Source organism: Pipistrellus kuhlii, unplaced genomic scaffold, assembly GCF_014108245.1.
Source record: "Pipistrellus kuhlii isolate mPipKuh1 unplaced genomic scaffold, mPipKuh1.p scaffold_m20_p_11, whole genome shotgun sequence".
NCBI lineage: Eukaryota > Metazoa > Chordata > Mammalia > Chiroptera > Vespertilionidae > Pipistrellus > Pipistrellus kuhlii.
Genome location: NW_023425416.1, coordinates 51094401 through 51116467, shown reverse-complemented (window position 1 = coordinate 51116467; position 22067 = coordinate 51094401). Strand labels below are relative to the sequence as shown.

Here is a 22067-nt window from a genome sequence, read left to right as displayed (position 1 = left end):
ATACTAAAATTTAAAATTTCTTTATTTGAGTGAATACTATTCCATTGTATGTGTATATATCACATTTGTTTATCCATTCATCCTTTGATGTACACTTAGGTTGTTTCCACCTTTGACTTTTGTGAATAAAGCTACTATGAACATTGGTATGTGTCTGTATTTTCCATTCTCTTGGGTATATATCTAGAATTAGACTCCTGTGTTCAATCCTTTGGCTATATATCTAGTAATAGAATTATCACGATAATTCTACATTTAGTTTTTTTGGTTTTCATAGTGCCTGTACCATTTAATCTTACCTATTTTTTTTTGCAATGAAATGCCTGCACCATTTTCTATTCCGACCAGTAATGCAAAATAATTTCAATTTTTCTATATCCTTGCCAATACTTAGTTTCTGTGTCTGTGTGTTTTTTTTTAAGTGCTTTTAATAGCCATCCAAATGGATGTGAAGTTATCTCATTGTGGTTTTGATTTGCATTTTCCTAATAATTAGTGATGCTGAGCATCTTTTCATGTATTTACTTGCCATTTGTATATGTCTTCTTTGGAGAAGTGTCTATTCATGTTCTTTGCCCATTTTAAATATTTTTTTTTGTCATTTATTGATTTCAGAGAGGAAGGGAGAAGAGATAGATAGCCATCCAAATGGATGTGAAGTGATCTCATTGTGGTTTTGATTTGCATTTTCCTAATAATTAGTGATGCTGAGCATCTTTTCATGTATTTACTTGCCATTTGTATATGTCTTCTTTGGAGAAGTGTCTATTCAAGTTCTTTGCCCATTTTAAATAAATTTTTTTGTCATTAAATTGTAGTTCTTATATATTAACACAATTCTTTTTTTTTTTTAATATATTTTATTGATTTTGTACAGAGAGGAAGGGAGAGAGATAGAGAGTTAGAAACATTGATGAGAGAGAGAGTCATCGATCAGCTGCCTCTTGCACATCCCCTACTGGGGATATGCCCGCAACCAAGGTACATGCTCTTGACCGGAATCGAACCCGGGACCTTTCAGTCCCCAAGCCGACTCTCTATCCATTGAGCCAAACCGGTCTCGGCAACACAATTCTTTATGTTACATGGTTTTCAAATGTTTTCTCCAATTTCTGTCTTTCTGTTCTTAGATACATAACATTTTTACATTTTGATGAAGTCCATTTACAATAGTCTCCCTCTTATCCATGAGGGTAATAACCAGTGGGTGCCTCAAACCACAGATGGTATACTATGTTTTTTTCCTATACATATCTTTCCATTTAAAGGAAGCACTGTGAATTTTCTTGTCATATCAAAAATTTTTTAAATGTATATATTTTAATTGATTTTAGAGAGGGAGAGGAAGAGAGAGAATCATTGATTGGCTGCCTCCTGCATGGCCCCTACTGGGAATTGAGCCCTCAACCAGGACATGTGCCCAGACTGGAAATCAAAACGTGACCTCCTGGTTTATAGGTCTACGCTCAACCATTGAGCCACGCTGACTGGGCCCGAATTTTTGAGGGATGTATTTGAATCGTGATAGGAGCACACTTGGGTTCTGCTAGTATCAGGTGAAGATTTTTCCCATAAAGAGGATGGCAGCTGCTGGTCCAATAGGGACAAGTAGTCAGGGTCCCCAGATTCAGTTCTAGTGCCATCATAAATGGAGCAAATAAAAGATGTTGAAGAGTCATTTAGTTCACTTGATTGGCAATTTAGATGGTTACTGTAAATTATAGAATTATTTCCCCTTTTTGGGAGAAGAATCTCCAGCATGATGCTTTTCTACGAAGACTCGGCCTACTGCCTGAGGAGGAGCAGAGGAACAAAGAAAAGGGTGACTGTTTCTCAGAGGAATAGATTCAGAGACGGGGGCCTGCAGGATGTTAGTGATCCCCACTCTGAAAACTGTTTAGCACCCCGTGGCGAGGCCTGTGATTTAGCAGTGGGTTGAGCATCCTGAGTGTGGCTCCAGTGTCACAGAGACTCATTTCCGTCTACATTATTAAGGGGGAAGGTTGGGGACAGCCCCTGTAGTTTCTGGGAGCCCATCTCTGGGGTTAGAAGGACATTGGCAGTGTTGGTCCAAAGACTGAGGTGTTGGAAATGTTTAAATTATGACAGTCTTCTCTCCAGTGTCCTGACCGCAGTGATGGCAGAAGGAAGGAGGCGCTCGGGTTTGCATAGGGGCCTGCATTTGCCAGTGCTGGAGATGAAGAGCTTTAGCAGTCTTCTAGCTTCTAGGCCACATGTGTCAAACACAAGGCCCGCGGGCCAAATCCGTCCCGCCAGGCCTTGCAATGTGGCCCGCACCGCGCTGTCATCACTGCACTCCGCTGCGTTTCCATCACAGTGACAGTTTATGACTGTTCAGTAAACCATTCGGCCCGCGATTTAGGCTGGATTTTAGATTTTGGCCCCTTCTCTGATTGAGTTCGACACCCCTATCTAGGCGATTCATCGAGGTTGGGAGCAAGCTCGTTTGCTAAATTAACCAAATCTAGAGTGGACATCATCTCCCATTCTATCCTCTTCATTTTAACTAAAAAAGAAAAAGAAAAAGAAAGAAATCTTGGGCCAGCCTGTTAATAAGCATATAGAGTTAAAGGCTGTGCAAGTGGAGTCCACATCTGAAGGAAGGTTAGAATTTTCTTCGAAAGTAGTCTGAGGACGATTATAATAGGAACAGTTTCAACAGGTGTTTGTTGTTTTTTTAAAATATATTTTATTGATTTTTTACAGAGAAGAAGGGGGGGATAGAGAGCTAGAAACATAGATGAGAGAGAAACATCGATCAGCAGCCTCTTGCGCAGCTCCTACTGGAGATGTGCCTGCAACTAAGGTACATGCCCTTGACCGGAATTGAACCTGGGACCTTTCAGTCCACAGGCCGACACTCTATCCACTGAGCCAAAAACGGTTAGTGTTTGTTTTTTTTATATTTAAAAAATATACTTATTGATTTCAGAGAGGAAGGGAGAAGAGATAGATAGAAACATCAATGATGAGAGAGAATCATCGATTGGCTGCCTCCTTCACACTCCCTATTGGGGATCAAGTCTGCAACCCAGGCATGTGTCCTTGGCCAGAATCGAACCTGGAACCCTTTAGTCTGCAGGCTGACGCTCTATCCACAGAGCCAAGCCAGCTAGGGTTTTTGAGCAAGCCTGCATTGTCCCCAGTCAACAGGCTCAGGAAGATCACTGTCATTGCTTGGTGGAGGTCTCCAGTGAGTGTTCCAGCATTTTGCCCAAAGTTAAGTGTTTGTTTTTCTAAATTCCTTTCAGGATGTTCCCATCGAGCAAGTTCCATTCAGTGCCGAGCCTGACCTTCACTGTTAAGCATATGAACTAGCGGATATAAGTCAGAGAAACCAGCTGATAAGTCTGAATAGCTATTAAATTCCTCCCCAAATCCATGGGGATTTTCAGGTGCTGCAGGAAGCCGTATAACTATGGATGCAATGTGGCCTTAGTCCAGGGAATGTAATAAACGGGGTGTATTAGGATCCTCAGCAGGCTTGACTTCAGAGGGACAGGTGCTGACAAGCTGCTGAGGAGGGAGTGCGGGAAGGTTCCCGGGAGGAAGAGGAAGATGGCACCTGAGGGGGAGCCAGACACAAAGAGGCTGAGGGAGAGGAATGGGAGGCTTTGGAAGCCATTTTTTTCTTCTTTAAGTGCTTATTTGCCTCAGTTAATCTCAACACTTCATTTTGTAACGAGGCACTTTTAGACTCAGTCAAGTTTGGAAGCCTTGAAATAGTACCAATTGAAATATGTGTTTTCAAATATCAAGTGAAATATGTCATTTCAGAGCTGTGGTTGACCAGTTTGGTTTTAAGAAAAGCAAGTTTGGGGATTTCAAAAGTTCATAGTGGCCATTGATATTCTAAATTACTTTGAGTCATATCAGTTTCTGATCAGGGAAAGTATTTAGCTAAGTGGGATCCCATTATTCAGAGGCTTTTCTCTAGAGCCAAGGCCCAAATAGTCTGCAGGCCAAATGCCAGCATCCCGCTTTAAGAACAGACCATCCAGAAGCCAGGCCAAAGGCTGAAACAGCCAGTTTCAGAAAAATATCGAGCTCCTGAAGGAGACAGGTCAAGGTTGAGTAGCACAGTCCTAGCAGAACAGCCTGCTCCAGAACATGTCAGGCTGAAGGCTGAAGCACAGTTTCAGTGAGACAGTCTAACCCAGAACAGACTGAAGGCCAGCGCAGTTTCAGGAGCAACATCTCAAGAAACAGCCTGATCCCAAAGCAGAGTGCCCAAACAGAAGGACTTCAACAGAAGAGGGCACAGCTTTACACAGACTCCAGATAGAGGCCAGAGAGTTTCAAAATACAGAATGGGAGCTCAGATCCAGGAGAAAACTTACTGTCAAATGCCAGGGTCAGAGAGAAAACAGAGCTCAGCGGGCTGGTGGGTGCCTCACCTGTTTGCTCACCAGCCTGGGAGCAAGGGGCTCTTCTCTGATCCTGCACTGCCCGCTAACTCTTAAACAGAAGCCAGATATTTCCCAGCAAGATGACTTTATTCAGGAACAACAAGGAATTGCAACCCGGAACATGTGCAGCCATGTGGGTCATGTACACGTCCACTAAAACAGAAAAGGGGAAGTTCCTTTATAGGGCTATTGATGAAGACTTTCCCTTGTGCTTCCACAGGGCAGGAGAGCTCCCCACCTGGCCTCCCTACTTTAAATGAGGTTTCTGATGCTGATGATTTCACTTTCTTTCAACAGTGTCTTGTAATTTTCAGAGTTAAATTTATACCTAAGTGCTTTATTTTTATGGTGTTGTTAATGGAATGATTTTCTTAATTTTTTCCATTCTTTGTTATATAGAACTACAGCTGATTTTTACATGTTAATTTTACATCGGTAACTGCTGAATTCATCAGATAGCTCTAATGTTTTTTTCTTGGGGGGTGGGGAAGGAAGAGTATGGATTCTTTAAAGTTTTCTACATAGAAGATCATGTCTTCTGGGAAGAGATAATTTTACTTCTGCCTTTTGAATTTGGATGCCTTGGTTTCTTTAGCTTGCCTAATTGCTCCGGCTGGAACTCCTAGCACTATGAATAGGTGAAAGCAGGCAGCTTTTCTTGTCCCCGATGCTTGGAGAGGACCTTACATGTGGCCTATCTGTGCGTTGGACTCTCATTTGCAGTTTGGAGCCACTCTTTTTTTTTTTTAATGTATTTTATTGATTTTTTACAGAGAGGAAGAGAGAGGGATAGAGAGTTAGAAACATCGATGAGAGAGAATCATCGACCAGCTGCCTCTTGCACACTCCCCACTGGGGATGTGCCCGCAACCAAGGTACATGCCCTTGACTGGAATCGAACCTGGGACCTTTCAGTCCGCAGGCTGATGCTCTATCCACTAAGCCAAACCGGTTTCGGCTGGAGCCACTCTTTTATGTTTTGGGGTTACATCTTTACAGCTCATGCCATATTAGGAAAGAGCTCTTTCCTATTGGGAAGACTTAAGGGAAAGAATAGTATGGCTCAGTCTATTTCATTTCACACGGCCACCTGTGGTTGAGGGCGTCTGACAGCCCCATTGAAATCAGCTGGAGTGGGGATTAGGCATGCTTGGCACACAGAATAAAGGAGGTAAGACTGCCTGGTGCACATATACACTGTGCACACAAAGCTGTAGTAAATGTCAAACATACTATAGAAGTAGAATGTGCCATAAGAGGTCAGATTCCTAAGGATGAAAGAACTGAGGCTTGATGAGTCAGAGGGTTTTGGTTAGAGAAGAGGAAGCAGGAGAGGAGATCAGGCAGTAGAAAGCAGTGAAGGATGGATTTGAGATGCGTGCAAGGTGTTTGGGGGGAACTGTTAATAGACCAGGTGCTGTGACATTGGGAGAAGATGGGAGGATAGGTTTGGCTGAGAGTGTGAAGGGGTGACATTACTTGAATGTCGGAGTAAGGGGTATAGCCTTTATTCTGTAGGCAGTGGGGAGTCATTGAAACATGCTGATCGAAGGACAAAGGTATTTTAGAAAGGTAAATTGAGGAGCCTACGAGTGCTTTTAGATTTAGAGAAACTAGATAAAATAATAATGGGATTTATTTCCAGAGGAGCTAGGCAATACTGTTCCTAACATGGAAAACCTATAATGATTGGGAACAAATCACTTAACTATCTTCTATTTGCCTCTTCAGTGAAATACACTTATCTTTCCTCACATGAGATCAGAATTTATATATAATTTCACTAAGAAAATATTAAGTTGTAGTCGGCATCATTGCTTTATAAATGACCTTATTAACTTTGAAACATATGAGAGTATTTTCCTCTGTGGTATTTGGAGATGGTAAGTTGGAAATAGATTATTGATTGAGGAAATGATAGCTACATTTTATTAGTTCATAAAGTAAGGAATTATTACCTTGGGCTGCATTTTCTTTTAAACTTGGTATTTCAATTAGTTAAATGGCAGAAACAAGTTCTGAAACTAAACTTTAGTGCTATGTGTTAACACTTTTTTTCCCTTCTGCTCTTATGATTTTCTTTATTACTAAAAATTCTCAAAAGTGCCCTCATAACTGGGATTTTTGACATCTGTACCCTAAAACAGTGATAAATTTGCTCTTAGCATTGCTTGCGCTCTTGAGTTTCAAATTCTTGGGGGGGGGGAAACTCCTTCAACTCTTCTGTCTTCATCTCTCCCAAAGAATTTACTGTCTTTGGCCAGGATATCCTAATATAGAAAAACCCAGAGTCCATAATGACCGAAGGCTTGACCGAACACTAGGCTGTGCACGTAGCAGGCTCCCGTGGGCAGGGACTGGCGAGCGGGCTGAACTGCTGATCATGGGGAAATAGAGAAATGTGGCTGATCACCGGCCACCACAGCTATGTAGATCAGACCCTGTTTCTCTCTCTCTCAGGGCCTCGTCAGCAGCTGCGTTTCTCTCCAAGAGATCAGCAGTTCAGCCTGTTCACCAGCAGCCTGGAGTGGCTGTTGATGAGCTCTGCCTCTCCGATCAGGCCTAGTGATAGGCCCGGAGATGCTGATTGGCATAGAAACTGACCAATCAGAACCAAATCTGGGTGAACTTGAAGAACCAATGGCTGCTTAGGAGGTGGGGCTTTTGACACTGACTGGCATAGCAACTGACTAATCAGAACCAAAGTTGGGTGAACTGTGAGGAGCCAGTGGCTGCCTAGGAGGTGGAGCTTCTGATGCTGACTGGCATAGAAACCGACCAATCATAATCTAATCTGGGTGAACTGCGAAGGCAGAACCTAAGGTGGGGCAAAGGAGAGATTTTAAGGGCAACAGCTGTTTGGCGTAAGGTGTAAGGTGTAAGAAAGTGGTTCAATTGTTTTAACGATTGGTTTGGCAGTATAGTGCATATGGCTGGCTATCAGTCCAAATATAGGGATTATTATATGTGTTTTTGTCTGCCAAGAGCATCTCCTCCTGCTGAAAAAGGCTACCCCCCATGTAAGCAATCCTATCCCAAATAATCTATACTAATAAAAGGGTAATATGCTAATTAGATTGGGTCAACTGGCCATCTTCCAGACATCTCACTTCCTCCTGGCCAAAGACAGTAAATTCTTTGGGAGCGATGAAGACAGAAGAGTTGAAGGCAGAGGCAATCAGAGGCAAGATCAGGCCGGCAGGGGAGGGCATTTGAGGGCGAGATCAGGCTGCCAGGGGAAGGCAGTTGGGGGTGAGATCAGGTCGGCAGGGGAGGGCAGTTGGAAGTGAGATCAGGCTGGCACGGGAAGGCAATTAGGGGCAATCAGGCAGGCAGGCAGAGGGGTTAGGGGCAATCAGGCAGGCAGGTGAGTGGTTAGGAGCCAGTGGGCCCCGATTGTGAGAGGGATATTTGACTGCTGGTTCGATCCTGTGGGATTGGGCCTAAACCAGCAGTTTAGTTAGTGTATAAAAATAGTTATGATGTTAGTTTATGCTGAGTTTTTCAGAAGTGCTCTTTATCAGGTTGAGGACATTCACTTCTACTTTTAGTTTGTTGAGTGTTTTTATTAAAAAAGGATGCTGGATGTTGTCAAATGCTTGTTCTGTATAAACTTTGGTTATTGTGTGGTGTTAGTCTTAATACTGTGCATTGTATTAATTGAAAGTGTTGCTGTGTTTGGTTTGGTAACATTTTGTTGAGGATTGCTGTGTGTTTGTATTAGTGAAAAGGTACTGGTTTGTAGCTCTCTTGTGATGTCTTTGTCACATTTAGTACCAGGGTAATTCTGGTCTCACAGGATTAGTTGGAAAGCAGTGTTTATTTTCATGTTTCTTGCAAGAGTTTATGAGAGATCGATATGAGTGACTCGCTGAGTGTTTGGTGGGATCCCCTTGAGCAGCCATCTGTCCTGTGCTTTCCTGGGGGAAGCCTTTCTTTGTGGGAACTTGTAAAAGGGTTAATTTGATTTTCAAACTTGTTAGAGACATATTTAGACGCTCTGTGTCTTCAGTAATTTGTGTCTTTCTAGGAATTGGTTCAGGTTACATGTTACCTAAGTTGTTAACAGTGTCTTATTATAATCCTTTTTGTTTTTATAAAGTAGGTAGGGATGTACCATCTTTCATTCTCCATTTTAGTAAAGTGGATTCCCTATCTCTCCCCTCGCCCCATCAGTCTAGCTTAAGGTCTGTTAATCTTATTGATGTTTTCAAAGAACTAACTTTTGGTTTTGTCTATTTTTTCTATTTTGTTTTACTATTATATTTACTTCAGTTTAAATCTTTATAATTTTCTGCTGCTTGTTTTAGGTTAATTTTCTATTCTTTCACAAGTTCCTTTAGGTAAGAAATTAGGTTGAAATAATTTTTTAAAACCATCTGTGGTTCTTTCTGTATCTTCTAGTAGGACTGCAGCGGTATGTGTACCTGAGGTTGAGGATTTTGAAGTAAAAGGTTAAGATTTGTGATTTGCTTTTGTATTCTCTGGGAAATTACTGAAATTTTAGACTCTAAACATTTTAGTGAAGGGAACCTATAGTGTGAGTCATGGAGCCTGTTTGGGGTTCTGCAGAGAGAAGTCCACTTCCAAGTCCCGGAGAACTCACTGAGCACTTCTTAGGCCTGAAGGCTGCGCTCCTCGAGGACTGGTGGCCACATTCGGGGTTTCCGGTACAGCCATTCCGGTTGTCCTGGCTGTGGTGGTGGCACAAAGGAAGGTGCTGTCTCTGGCGTGGTAATAACACTCCGTACTGCAGGTCTGTGTCTTGAGTTCCAAATGCATGTATTCCTCCGTAGCGGGTACCTCCGTTCGATGTCTCCCAGCACCTGTCTAGGAACTGGCGCTCCTCCAGTTTCCTCCAGCCTGTTCTTGCGTTAGCACCTCCTGGGGTCTAAACAAATGCTATCAGTCATATGAGGCTAGAATTCTGCCATCTGTATTCAGTCCCACCAGGTAGTAACGGCTCTAAAGAACTCCTGTGGTGAGGATAGAAGGCAGCCGGGACCTCTTTGGATCGCTCCATCAGTTTGTCATTGGTCTGCCTGCAGCCAGATTTGATCCTCTTCCCTATTTCCTTTTTCTACACGTATTTCCTGGTGATTTTACTAAAACCAGATCTTGGTTACCTATTTCCTTCCTTCCTTCCTTCCTTCCTTCCTTCCTTCCTTCCTTCCTTCCTTCCTTCCTTCCTTTTAATTTATTGATTTTTTACAGAGAGGAAGAGAGAGGGATAGAGACTTAGAAACATCGATCAGCTGCCTCCTGCACCACCCCCACTGAGGATGTGCCCACAACCAAGGCACATGCTCTTGACCGGAATTGAACCTGGGACCCTTCAGTCTGCAGGTGGACGCTCCATCCACTGAGCCAAACCGGTCCCGGGGTACTGACTTTCTTAAAACCTTTACATTGTTTCTCCTAGGGTCAGGTCCAGATTTCTTAAAATGATTTAAAAGCCCCTTTTACTCTGGCTTCTGCTTCTCTCTCCAGCTACATTTCCTGGTCACCGTCATTAGGCTGCTGTACTGAACCTCTAAGAAGTGTACAATGTGGCATGTTCTCTCCGGCCTCTGTTTTTGGAGCTCTGGCCTTGGTTTCTGTCTCTCACTACATAACAGCAAGCCTCCTTCTCGCAGCGGTATTACCACCAGTTTACCATGGTCAGATCCCGGAGCTGGGCGTTCTCTGTGCTCTTCACACCTGCTGCGCTCGCACTTATCCTCTTCTCACCCATCTTTGTCTTCTTCACATTCATCCTTCGGTTCAGTTTCCGTTTCCTCGTGGAGGCCTTTGGCCCAGGTTTGGTGCATCATTGCACCTTTAATGCACCTCACTGAGCAGTCAGCGCGGTTTATAGGATGACTTGTTTTCTCCACCGGACCGTGAGCTCTGCAAGGGCCGCGTCTGGGTCTGTCTTATTTTCAACGGCATCCCAGCACCTGGCATCGTGTTGGACACATGGAAAATGCCCGGTGCGTATTTACTGACTGTTGACCAGTGAATGACACAATTAAGTTTGCTTCGGTAGGTCAGGGAATACTTCAGAGAGAAGGGCATGCCTGGGTTAGGGCTTGGGAAGTGAATAGAGGTTTTTAGAAGATGGGAGTGTGGGTGAGAGTGTTAGAGGAAGGGCACTTTGGAGAACACGTTTACAAAGGTACAAAAAAGCTAGGGCATCAGGGAGCCAATTTCTCATCATTCCAACCAGGGAAAGTGATTCTGAGGAATTGAGGAGAGGTGAAGCGAGAGGATGAAGAAGAGATCAGGTCATGCGAATCCTGATATGCCACATTCATCTTGTTGACACTGGCCACCACTCACATTAAGATGGGAATTTTAACATCTATTAAACTCTTTTTGTGGCTTAGGTTTCTTTTTTTTTCTTTTTCTTTTTTTTACAGAGAGGAAGGGAGAGAGATAGAGAGCTAGAAACATCGATGAGAGAGAAACATCGACCAGCTGCCTCTTGCACATCCCCTACTGGGGATGTGCCCTCAACCAATATACAGGCCCCTGACCGGAATCGAACCTGGGACCTTACAGTCCGCAGACTGACGCTCTACCACTGAGCCAAACCGGTTTCGGCGGTTTATTTTCTTAACATGTATTATTATCTCATTTAATGTGCACAACAGACTTTTTCCTGAAAACTGAATTTCATCGGAGCTGAATAAAGGTGGTGTCTTATTTATCCTGACATACTTGATGTTTGTACTTAAGTTCTAAGTAGCATCAGCATTCTTTGAAGTCACTTTTGTTTTTTGGTTGTTTTGTGGTGTTTTTTTTGTGTGTGTTTTTTTTAGAAGAATATCCTCCTGAAAATTATTTTTTTCTTAGAAAAAAGAAAGGAAAATCAACCCCCTCTTAGCATAGCCACAGACACTGTGGCAGTCTGCCCTCTGTGGAGGCGGGGTGCCCATTGGTCGGTGAGGTCACGCTGGCTCAGCGGGAGCATGGCAGTCTGGAGCCCCTCACCTCCAGCCCCACTTCACCCAGCACCTTCACATTGCTCCCAGCACCTCCAAGAACTAGATGTCAGATGTCTCAAGATTATGATGTTTCAAATGGCTACTTCCCTCTTAATTTTTTTTCTTGCTTGTTCTTTTTCTTTCATTCATTAAAAAAGAAAAAATTCGAGAGGTCCACATCAAACAGCTTTCCAACCTAAGATTCTCCATTGCAGCAGGAATGCCATATGTCCGTTTGCTTCTTTCCTCTCCTGGTTTCTATTTGGTCTTCCATTTTGTTTAATTTTTCCTGCACAGCTGTCACTAAAGTAAAGATCATCACCATAGCAAGGCTTTCTTCGGCCTGTAATGCTACTAATAACTCAGATGCCCGAGACACATCATCGTCCCGGTTTTCCTGGGAGGGCATTTTCAAAGGGGGCTTCATCGGGATACTTTCCCCGCTTGTAACCCTGAGAGCAGGCTGGACAGTTTCATCACTTCCTCTCGCCTCCGGGGCACAGTAATGGTGACTCTGATAACGCTGTAAGGAGTCAGGGGAGGGGGCTCCAGCTTCCAGCTTGCCATGCGCCCCTCGCCAGAGTCTGTCCTGTGGTCCTCTGCCGACATCAGGGGGCCGGCCGCAGGGACCTGGCCCGCCCCCCGGGGGGAGGGGGTGGTTTTGATCCATGGTTGGATGGTTGAATCTGCAGATGGGAAACCTGCAGATATGGAGAGTGGATTGCAAAGGTGATTTTTGATATGTCAGTTCGTATATAAAATTTTAAGGACTTTTTACCTTATATTTCTCTCATGATAGATGAAGAAATATTTTACCAATTTCCCAAATGAGAAAAGAAACCAGCTTAACCTGTTTGTTTAGTTTCATTCCACTGTTCTGTATTCATACTATTACAATATATTTTATTTCTATTTATTTTCTAATATGTTTTTATTGATGAGAGAGAGAGAGAGAGAGAGAGAGAGAGAGAGAGAGAGAGAGAGAATTTGATGTGTGAGAGAGAAACAGCTATCAGCTGCCTCCTACATGCCCCTAACAGGGAATGGAGCCCACAATCCTGGCATGTGCCCCAGCTGGGAATTGAACCAGCGACCTCTGGGTGCGTAGGGCTACGCTCAGCCACTGAGCCACACTGGCCAGGGCTACAGTGTATTTTAAATCATTTCTCACAGTCACTTTTTTTTTTAAAGTTTTAATTCTTAAACTATAAACACAAAATAATATATGTAATGTACACATAGGTAGTAAAGCATGGTAGTGAAACAAATACTCATGAAGCCTCTTTAAAAAACAAGAATATTGGCAGACCAGAGATTCTGTTTTCAATAATGGCAGAGTAAGACCCTTCTTGATGATTACCTTTACAAAACTATAGTGTTTCAGCATAATGAAAAAGCCAGCTCAGGCTGGCTTCTCAGTGGTCAGAGCATCAGCCTGCAGACCGAAGGCTCTTGGATTTTATTCCTGGTCAGGCGCATGTACCTCTCAGTTGCAGGTTTGATCCCCGCCTCGGTTAGGGCACATATGGGAGGCAATCAATCGATGTGTCTCTCACATCGATGCCTCTCTCTCTCTCTCTCTCTCTCTCTCCCCCTCCCCCCTTTCCCCCCTCTACTTCCCCTCCTTTCACTTTCTCTAAAAAAAGGCAATGGGAAAAATATCCTTAGGTGAGGACTAACAGCAACAGCAAAAACTGAGCCGCCTCCTGTGCCTGGAGTGACCGCAGCACAGACCAGTGTGGCCTCACCCAGGAGAGGTGGGGCAGAGGGTGCTTTGTGCTCATGGCTTTCAGGAGGGTGCGGTGAGGTGGGAAAGCCAGCCTTCCTGGCTGGGAAGCTAGGATGATGATGATCATGCCGCTCAATAAGACATGGAGATCATGGAAGGGAAAGACTGAGAGAGGGTCTGGGATTCTGGCCACAGTTCCCGCTGTCCCTGACCCGGATGCTCAGAGCAAGCTCATTGCAGCCCAGCGGACAGGCCGGGAACGGGTTTGCAGTTCCAGTCACCCCGAGGACTCTGCTTGGACCGCAGAAACGGGCTGCAGGGACAGAAACTGATCTTCACGAGTTAAAATCAGTAATGGCAAGGAGACAATTCCACGATTACTGGGCATAGGAAGCAACAAGAGAAAAAAGAAAGCAGCCACATGTGGCCTTAGATGAGTCATGGAAACAAAATTTTCAAGTAAAATTAAAAACGTCTTCACCGATGCAGAACAAAGTGAGTAAAAAGATACTTCATGGGAGTAAGATAATTAGAATAAAACCAAATAGAAATTCTATAAGTGAAAAATACAGTATTGGAAACATAAAATTCACTTGCTGGATATAACAACCTTTTTCTCACAGAAAAAGTAACCTCAAATGTGCCAGTGACTCACCATAAAAGCTAAAACTTAAATTTCTGGAAGAAAATAAAGAAGGGTTAGACAGATTTCCTGAACACAAATAGCACAAACTGTAAAAGGAAAAACTTGATGAAATGTGCTTAATCAAAATGAAAAACTTTTACTTTTCAAAACACAGTAAATAAAACTAAAAGATACCACAGTCCTGCAGACAGTATTTGTAAAACATTTATATGGCAAATGCCATGTAATAAAGCATGGACAAAGGTTTGAACAGTCTTCACAAAGCAAACATGCAGTGGGCAGTGAGCTGAGCCTGTGGTATTGACTCTGTCGCACAGCTCCATCAGCCAGCGCTCCCTTCGGGGGGTTTGGGTGAATAAACAGAGTAAGGGGTGGCCTTCGAATGGAGTGCTGCTCCTCAGGGGCAGAAGGAGTGAGCTGTTGGCACATTCCTTGAATGACTTTCAAAGGGGTTATGCTGAGCGATGAAGCCAGTCATAGAGGTTTGAAACATGATTCCACTTTAATGGCATTCTCCAAAAGACACAACTATGGTGATAGAAAACCAATCATCAGTTGCCCGGGGTCAAGAAGGGGGAAGGTGTGACTCTCAAGACACAGCATGAGGGAGTTTTTGAGGGGGGATGGAACTATTCTGGATGTTATTTGTGGTGGTGGTAACACAAATCTATGTATGTGCTGGAATTCATAGAACTATACACTGAAAGAAAGAAAATCAACTTATAATTTTATTTTATTTTATTTTAATTTTTTTATATTTTATTGATTTTTTACAGAGAGGAAGGGAGAGGGATAGAGAGCTAGAAACATCGATGAGAGAGAAACATTGACCAGCCACCTCCTGCACCCCCCACACTGGGGATGTGACCGCAACCAATGTATATGCCTTTGACCAGAATCGAACCTGGGCCCTTCAGTCCGCAGACCAACGCTCTATCCACTGAGCCAAACCAGTTTCGGCAACTTATATAATAATTTTAAAAATAAGTTAATGTGCCCTAGCTGGTTTGGTCAGTGGATAGAGTGTCAGCTTGCCGACCGAAGGGTCCCAGGTTTGATTCCCGTCAAGGACACGTACCTTGGTGCAGGCTCCTCCTAGGCCTGGCCCTGGTCAGGGCTCATGCAGGAGCAACCAATCTATGTGTTTCTCTCCCATCAATGTCTCTCTCCGTCTTTCCCTCTCTCCCCCACTCCCCCTAAAAAGCAATGGGAAAATATCATCAGGTGAGGATTAACAAAATAATAAATAAGTAAATAAGTAAATATTTAAAAGTTAATGTAAGTCTAAGGTTCTGTGTTTCTATGATTATGACAGAGATTGGCCTGTAACTTTCCTTTCTTATAATGCGCTTGTCCCATTTATGACCACGCTGATTTAAAAATGAATCCCTTTTCCCTGTTCTCTGAAAGGATTGGTGTTTTTCCTCAAATGTTTGGACACATTTATTGGTAAAGTAATCAGGAACTTATATTTCATTTGTGGGACTTACAGATTCAGTTTTCTATAAGAGATATAAAACTAATTAAGTTTTTAACTGTTCTGTTAGTTTTTAATGTTTTATTTTTTATAAAAATAAAAAAAATTTGTCCATTCTGAATTTTCAAATCTGTTGGTATAAATTTTTTTTGAAATCTAATTTTATATGTAAGTTGATTATTAATGACATTAATGTGGTCTTTTTTTACATCTGCACTAGAAGGTATTTTTTTTCATTAATTTTTAGAGAGTGGAAGGGGAAGGAGAAGAGAGAGAGGGAGAGAGAGAGAAGCGTGCATGAGAAAGAGACACATCAATTGGTTGCGTTCCGCACAGACCCAGAACCTGCAGTGCATGTACGTGCCTTGATCTGGAATTGATCCTGTGACCCTTCGGTGCATGGGCTGATGCTGTAACCACTTAGCAACACCAGCCAGGGCTGTTTTTAATGTTTTGATTGCTGATATTGATAAAATATTATCTCCTGATCATTCTTGATGTATGGTAATAGAAGGCCTTTAATATTTATAAGGCTATTCGTGGTTCTTTGTAGTCTTATATAAATTTTGGAATCAGTTTATTAATTTTTAAATTTATTAATTTAAAAGATGGGATTTTGATTGGTATCCATAGATTTTGTTACACATTTGCTTTTCATTTCATTACTTTGTTTCTATTTTTATTATGGATATTCTGTTTCTCAAAGAATAATCTAATTTATTTGGTGAATCTTTGTAAAATATCTATTTATAGTAGATAACAAACTTCCACTGTAATTATTCTCTTAAGTGATTGGTACATACTTGCCCCAAAAGTACAAACCAGTCATGCTGAGGGAGAGAGACTATTTATAGACATGCTTTCAGACACACGCACACACCTCTCAGGAATAGGAATTTTGCTGAGATGTTCTCATTGTCCTAATCTACTTAATCTTGCCTTTCAGAATGTTGATAACATTGGAAGGAGCTTACATATTTGAGAGGGGAACTGGTGAAGAGGGGAGAGTACATGTCTAAGAAAATTTAGTGCTTAATTTCAGGGACACGGACCCTATCTCAGTATTTAAAATGCTAACCGATATTTTTATCCTTGTTTTTCTAGTGACATGCAGTTTTCGAGGATCTGTTCCTCAAGGGTTGGTCTTAGAAATAGGAGAAACGGTGCAGATTCTTGAAAAATGTGAAGGTAAGTATGGTCCTATAAAGCATACAGATAGTGATCATTTTGGGGCAATATTGTATAGTGACGTGATAAGCAATCGTTTTAAGCTGTAATTAGCTACATTATAATATACTATCATAAAAGTACAAGCTATTTTTATATAACTATTAGAATTAGTCTTTTGCCAAGAGTATATCTGTGATATTGTTGTGTATAGTGACAATTCATCCATTTTCCTTTTGATATTTTTAAAAAATTGCTATTTATTTTATCAGTTTTTATTGAATTTGCTGGGGTGACATTGGTTAACAAAATGATGCAGGTCTCAGGTGCACAGTTCCACATCACATCACCTGTGTCATGTGTTCACCACCCAAATCAGGTCTTCGTCCGTCACCATTGATTTCCCAAACCCTTTCCCACCACCCATGTCCATGAGTTTTCTCTCCCTTTTTTTCTTCTTTTTTGCTCAATTCTTCCACTCTCTCCCCAACCCTTACCCCATCCTTGACAACTGGTAGCCTAGTCTCTCTAAGTCTATCAGGATTTTGCTTGTTAGTTCATTTTGTCCATTAGATTCCATATCTGAGTGAAATCATATGGTACTTGTGTTTCTCTGACTGGCTTATTTCCATGATCTTCTTACTGAATTGCTAGATCAGTTTGCCAATATTCTGTTGAGGGTTTGTACTTGTCATCTACCTGTCTCTGCTTTCTGTGCAGCCATTATCCTGGGTTTGGGGTGGGAGTAAATAAATTTGCATTTTTTTCTTCTGTCAGGGAAGTATATGCTACGCCTTTGAAATGAAAAGTTTGCAGCCTCTTGTTGGAAGGGTGCTTCCTGTTGGACTGCACTTGGAGCTTTTGATCTGCTTGATTGGTTTGCACCCAGAATCTCTGTAAAGGATGCTGCCTGTTGACTGTCACATGGCTGATCTATATAAAGGCTTCATTCTTTGGGTTTAACACTGCTGACTCTGTGCTGCGGCCTCGCTGTCAGTAGCAATTGTAGTGGCTCTGTTGTCTCTCTCTGATAGTATAGCCTCGCTTACATGGTGACTTACATTCCACTGTCTACATAGTAGTGCACATTTAACAAGTGCGATGCCACAATGTTACATATTATACATATGGAAACACCTAGCACAGAGCATGGCACAGGTCGACTATGTTTTGTTTACATGTTTAAATAACCATAGCTTTCAGATGAATTTCTCTTTAATATATATATGTATGCACAGGTCAGAATATTTTAGCCAGACTCTTTCCTTAATTTGTATTTCTCTTACTGATTATTTTTCTAACCTAATGAGAGTAAATTTTTAAAGTTTCCTTTTAAAAAATCAGGTTTGAAGTAAATTTTAAAATATGTCAAGTATATTTGGCATGACCAAGCATAGGTTAATCCAGAATTAAGTTGAAAATGTAAACCCTATACCTATCTTACTCCATTCACACAGTAACTACTTACACCGTAGACAGTAAGCGCGCGCTGAATTTTATTATCTTTGAAAGTATAGTGAATTTCTAGCGGTTTTTCTAAAATCTTCAATTTATTTTTTGCTCATCAGTCTGATGTGGTTATATTTAGTTTAAAATTCCATTTTCTGTACTTTTCATCTTCTTTGTAGACTAATTGCTTAAATATAATATAGTTTGCGTAACTCGTAATCTAAAATCTTCTTTTAGGTTGGTACAGAGGAGTTTCCACAAAGAAGCCAAATGTAAAGGTACTGAATAATTTTATTACCTTTTCTAATGTAGGATCTGCCTAGTCTGCTCATTTTATAGAAAAACAATTCTTATTTTGCCTTGGACAATCTTTTACAGAGGCCACACTCATTTCTTCCTTCTCAGCGCTCTGTCTCAGCTCTGTTAGGATGGCTTTTATTTTAAAGGATAGAAAACACATATATGGCCATAGCTGGAAAGCTCATTTTGGAAAAGCCTCTTAGGACATTTAATTTTTTTTTAAAATTTAAATTCTTAATTGTTGAAAGTATTACATATGTCTCCCCCCTCACCCCCCACCTCTTTGACTTCTCCCCCACTGCTCCCTTCCCCAGCACAAGCCCTCACCCCCATACTGTCTGTCCATGGGTTATGCTAATATGCATGCATACAGACCTTTGCTTGACAAAACTAAATGGAGTTATTCTCAGGCCCAGTTTTGTGGAACCTGTGATTAGTTAGATGAGTTTTGTTTTATAAATACAGAATGAAAAGATTTTCAAATGATATCCATTAGATGTCTTTGTTGATCATTATGATATTGTTAAAATATGAATTTAAACAGAACTCTGTGCCAGATAATTGTTTGATGTGGGAGGCTGACTTGTCATTATTAGATGTTTAGCCGCATATCTCACCTCCACTTACTAGATGTCAGTAACAGCCCCCCTCAAGTTGTGACGATGAAAGATGTCTCCCAAAGGAGGCATGAATATACAATGGAGTCAAGACAGTCTCTTCAATAAATGGTGTTGGGAAAATTGGACAGATACATGCAAAAGAATGAAACTAGATCACCAACTTACACCATACACAAAAATAAACTCAAAATGGATACAGGACTTAAACATAAGACGGGAAACCATAAAAATACTAGAGGCATCCACAGGCAGCAAAATCTCAGACATATGCCAAAAGAACTTCTTCACTGATACCGCCCCTAGGCAATGGAAGCTAAAGAGAAAATAAACAAATGGTACAACATCAAAATAAAAAGCTTTTTTACAGCAAAAGAAACCATCAACAAAACAACAAGAAAGCCCACTGTATGGGAGAACATATTTGCAAATGTTATCTATCACTGATAAAGGTTTAATCTCCAACATCTATAGACAGCTTATACAACTAAATAAAAAGAAAATGAATGATCCAATTAAAAATGGACAATGGACTTAAATAGAATATTTTCAAAAGAAGACAGAAGGAAGGCCAAGAGGCACATGAAAACATGCTTACAGTCACTAATTATCTGAGAGATGCAAATCAAAACAACAGTGTGGTACCATCTCACACCTGTCAGAATGGCCAACATCAACAAATCAACAAATGACAAGTGTTGGCGAGGTTGCGGAGAGAAAGGAACCCTCGTGCACTGCTGGTGGGAATGCAGACTGGTGCAACCACTGTGGAGAACAGTGTGGAGTTTCCTCAAAAAACTGAAAATGAACTCCATTTGATCCAGTAATCCCACTCCTACTGCAGGAATATATCCCAAGAAACTAGAAACACCAATCAGAAAGGATATATGCACCCCTATGTTCATAGCAGCACAATCTACAATAGCTAGAATTTGGAAACAGCCTAGGTGCCCGTCAGCAGATGATTGGATCAAAAAATTATGGTACATCTATACAATGGAATACTACCCTGTCATAAAAAAGAAGGAATTCTCATCATTTGCAGCAACATGGATAGAATTGGAGAATATCATGCTGAGTGAAATAAGCCAGTCAATGAAAGAGAAATACCACATGACCTCACTCATTTATGGATAATAACATTATAAACGGATGAACCAAAAGATAGATATAGAGACAGTAAAGCAACAAGCAGACTGTCAAATTACAGTGGGGAGGGTAGGGAGATCTGGGGGAGATAAGAGATCAACAGAAGGACTTGTATACATGCATATAAGTACAACCAATGGACACAAAACTCTGGGGAGGGAGGGTAGGTTTGGGTGGGGGCAATGTTAAAATATGTACACAGATAATAATTTAATTTAAAAAAAAAGAAAGAAAATAACACCCTATTATCTCCTAATAGAAAAATAAAAAGAAAGAAAGAAAGAAAGAAAAAAAAAAGATGTCTCCAGACATTGCCAAGGCCCGGGGGGTGGGTAGAGGGAGTAAAATTGCCCTGGTTGAGAACCACTGCACATAGGTCACATTTCCCCTTGCATTTCTCATTTTAAAACACACTTTCAGTTATTTCCATCTTTGGAATGCGTATAAGGACACATTTTTTTTTTTTTAATCTTGATTTAGAATTGTCAAAAATTAGAACTTGAATAAATGAGAAATCTTATAAATGATTGGAAAGCTGTAATTTGTAGAGTGTGTGTTTTGGTAATACCAACTCGGTTCATGAATCTTGGATTATTGTAGAATTTATAAAAACATATCTATATACCTTTTAATAGCTTTTATTTGTATTCTTAAACTTAAAAAATTAAGAGATGGAAAGACAATAACTGAATTTCATTTACTGAAGCAATATTTTGTAGAACCATGATTTAAATTTCTTTAGTGTTTGAAAAAGATAACCATTTACTGATTGACACACTTAGAATTAAAAAATACATTTTTCTTAATAATATGGTCACAAGAAGAATTTCAATAGTTTTTTTCATAGATATCAACAAATTTGGTTTAGAAGGAACATACCTCAACTTAATAAAGACTACATATGACAAGCCCACAGCCAATGTCACATAGACGGGGTGGCCACTCTCACCTCTCTTACTTAGCACAGCACTGGGAAGTCCTAGCTAGTAAGAAAGGGAATGAAAAGGTGTTCATATTGGGAAGGAAGAAATAAAATTGTATTTGTTTGCAGATGATATTATTTGTATAGAATCCTAAGGTTCCACCAAAAAACTGCTAGAACTAATCAACAAATTAAGTAAAATTGCAGGACATATAATTAACACACAGAAATTAGTTGTTTTTATATACTACCAATTAAATATCTGAAAAAGAAATAAAACAATCCAGTTCACAGTAACATAAAACACAATAAAACATTGAGGAATAAATTTAACTAAGGAGGTGAAAGATGTGTACACTAAACCATAACATGCATTACTGTGGTTTAGCTGCTGATGGCCTTGAGAGGTATAGAGTGAGTTTATTATTGTTAGTAGTGTGGGCCAAAGTGTATAAAAAATTTAGGCCATTTGTGGGTAAAAGAAGAAATAAAAAATGTAATTTGTGTTTTATGGGAAAGGAGTTTCATACATCAGGAAAAGAATGAAACATTGATTGGAAAACAGTTTTTTTTAAAACAAAATGCATTTTTTTATCCATTAGGAATTGAAATCATGTTATGGCAAAAACCCAAGTGGAAATCATTTAGAAAGAATAAAATAAAAATTAGTTATAGAGGCTCCCAAGTTGATAAATTCTTTTGAATACAAATATTAGCCAGAGTCTGAGAATTGTTTCTCTAGCGCTGAGCAGAATAATCTGTGAGTTTTTGGCCAGACAATATTGTTGATTTTAGATTCATGCCAAGCTCTGTACATTTTATATCCTGAGAATGATTTGATGGAATATTTTCAATCTGTAACTTAAAAAATATAGTTTGTGGTTAAGATCACAGTTTTTCCCTGAGGATAGACTCTGATTGCAAATGACAATGAATTATATAATATAATATAATTTGTAAAACATAGCATTCTTAATTAGCAAAGTGGTTGCTATATCAAGAGATCTATTATGTTGTTGAGAGAGTATTTCTATGCTGAAATCTGAGTTCTTTTTTAGTATATGTGAGATATTAATCACAGATTATTTGTTCTAATAGAAAATCTTTTCTCTTTCACAGGGGATCTTTCCTGCAAATTACATTCACTTAAAAAAGGCAATTGTCAGTAATAGGGGGTGAGTAGTTGGCCTTACTAAATTTATTTAAAGTTTTT

The 22067-nt window shown here is 40.6% G+C and overlaps 1 protein-coding gene across 9 annotated transcripts in view; it reads left to right on the top strand.

Moving 5' to 3' along the window:
- Nucleotides 1-22067, top strand: part of DOCK3 (dedicator of cytokinesis 3) — a 143896-nt gene that overhangs the window by 10933 nt on the left and 110896 nt on the right. For 8 of the 9 annotated variants that reach the window (XM_045579538.1, XM_045579537.1, XM_045579540.1 and 5 more), the window contains exons 2-4: nucleotides 16355-16438; nucleotides 18104-18144; nucleotides 21974-22029. In XM_045579538.1, the coding sequence (XP_045435494.1) occupies nucleotides 16355-16438; nucleotides 18104-18144; nucleotides 21974-22029 (181 nt within the window). Of the gene's footprint in view, nucleotides 1-16320; nucleotides 16439-18103; nucleotides 18145-21973; nucleotides 22030-22067 lie in introns of those variants that run through there. The other variant, XM_036432177.2, reaches the window with a different exon arrangement.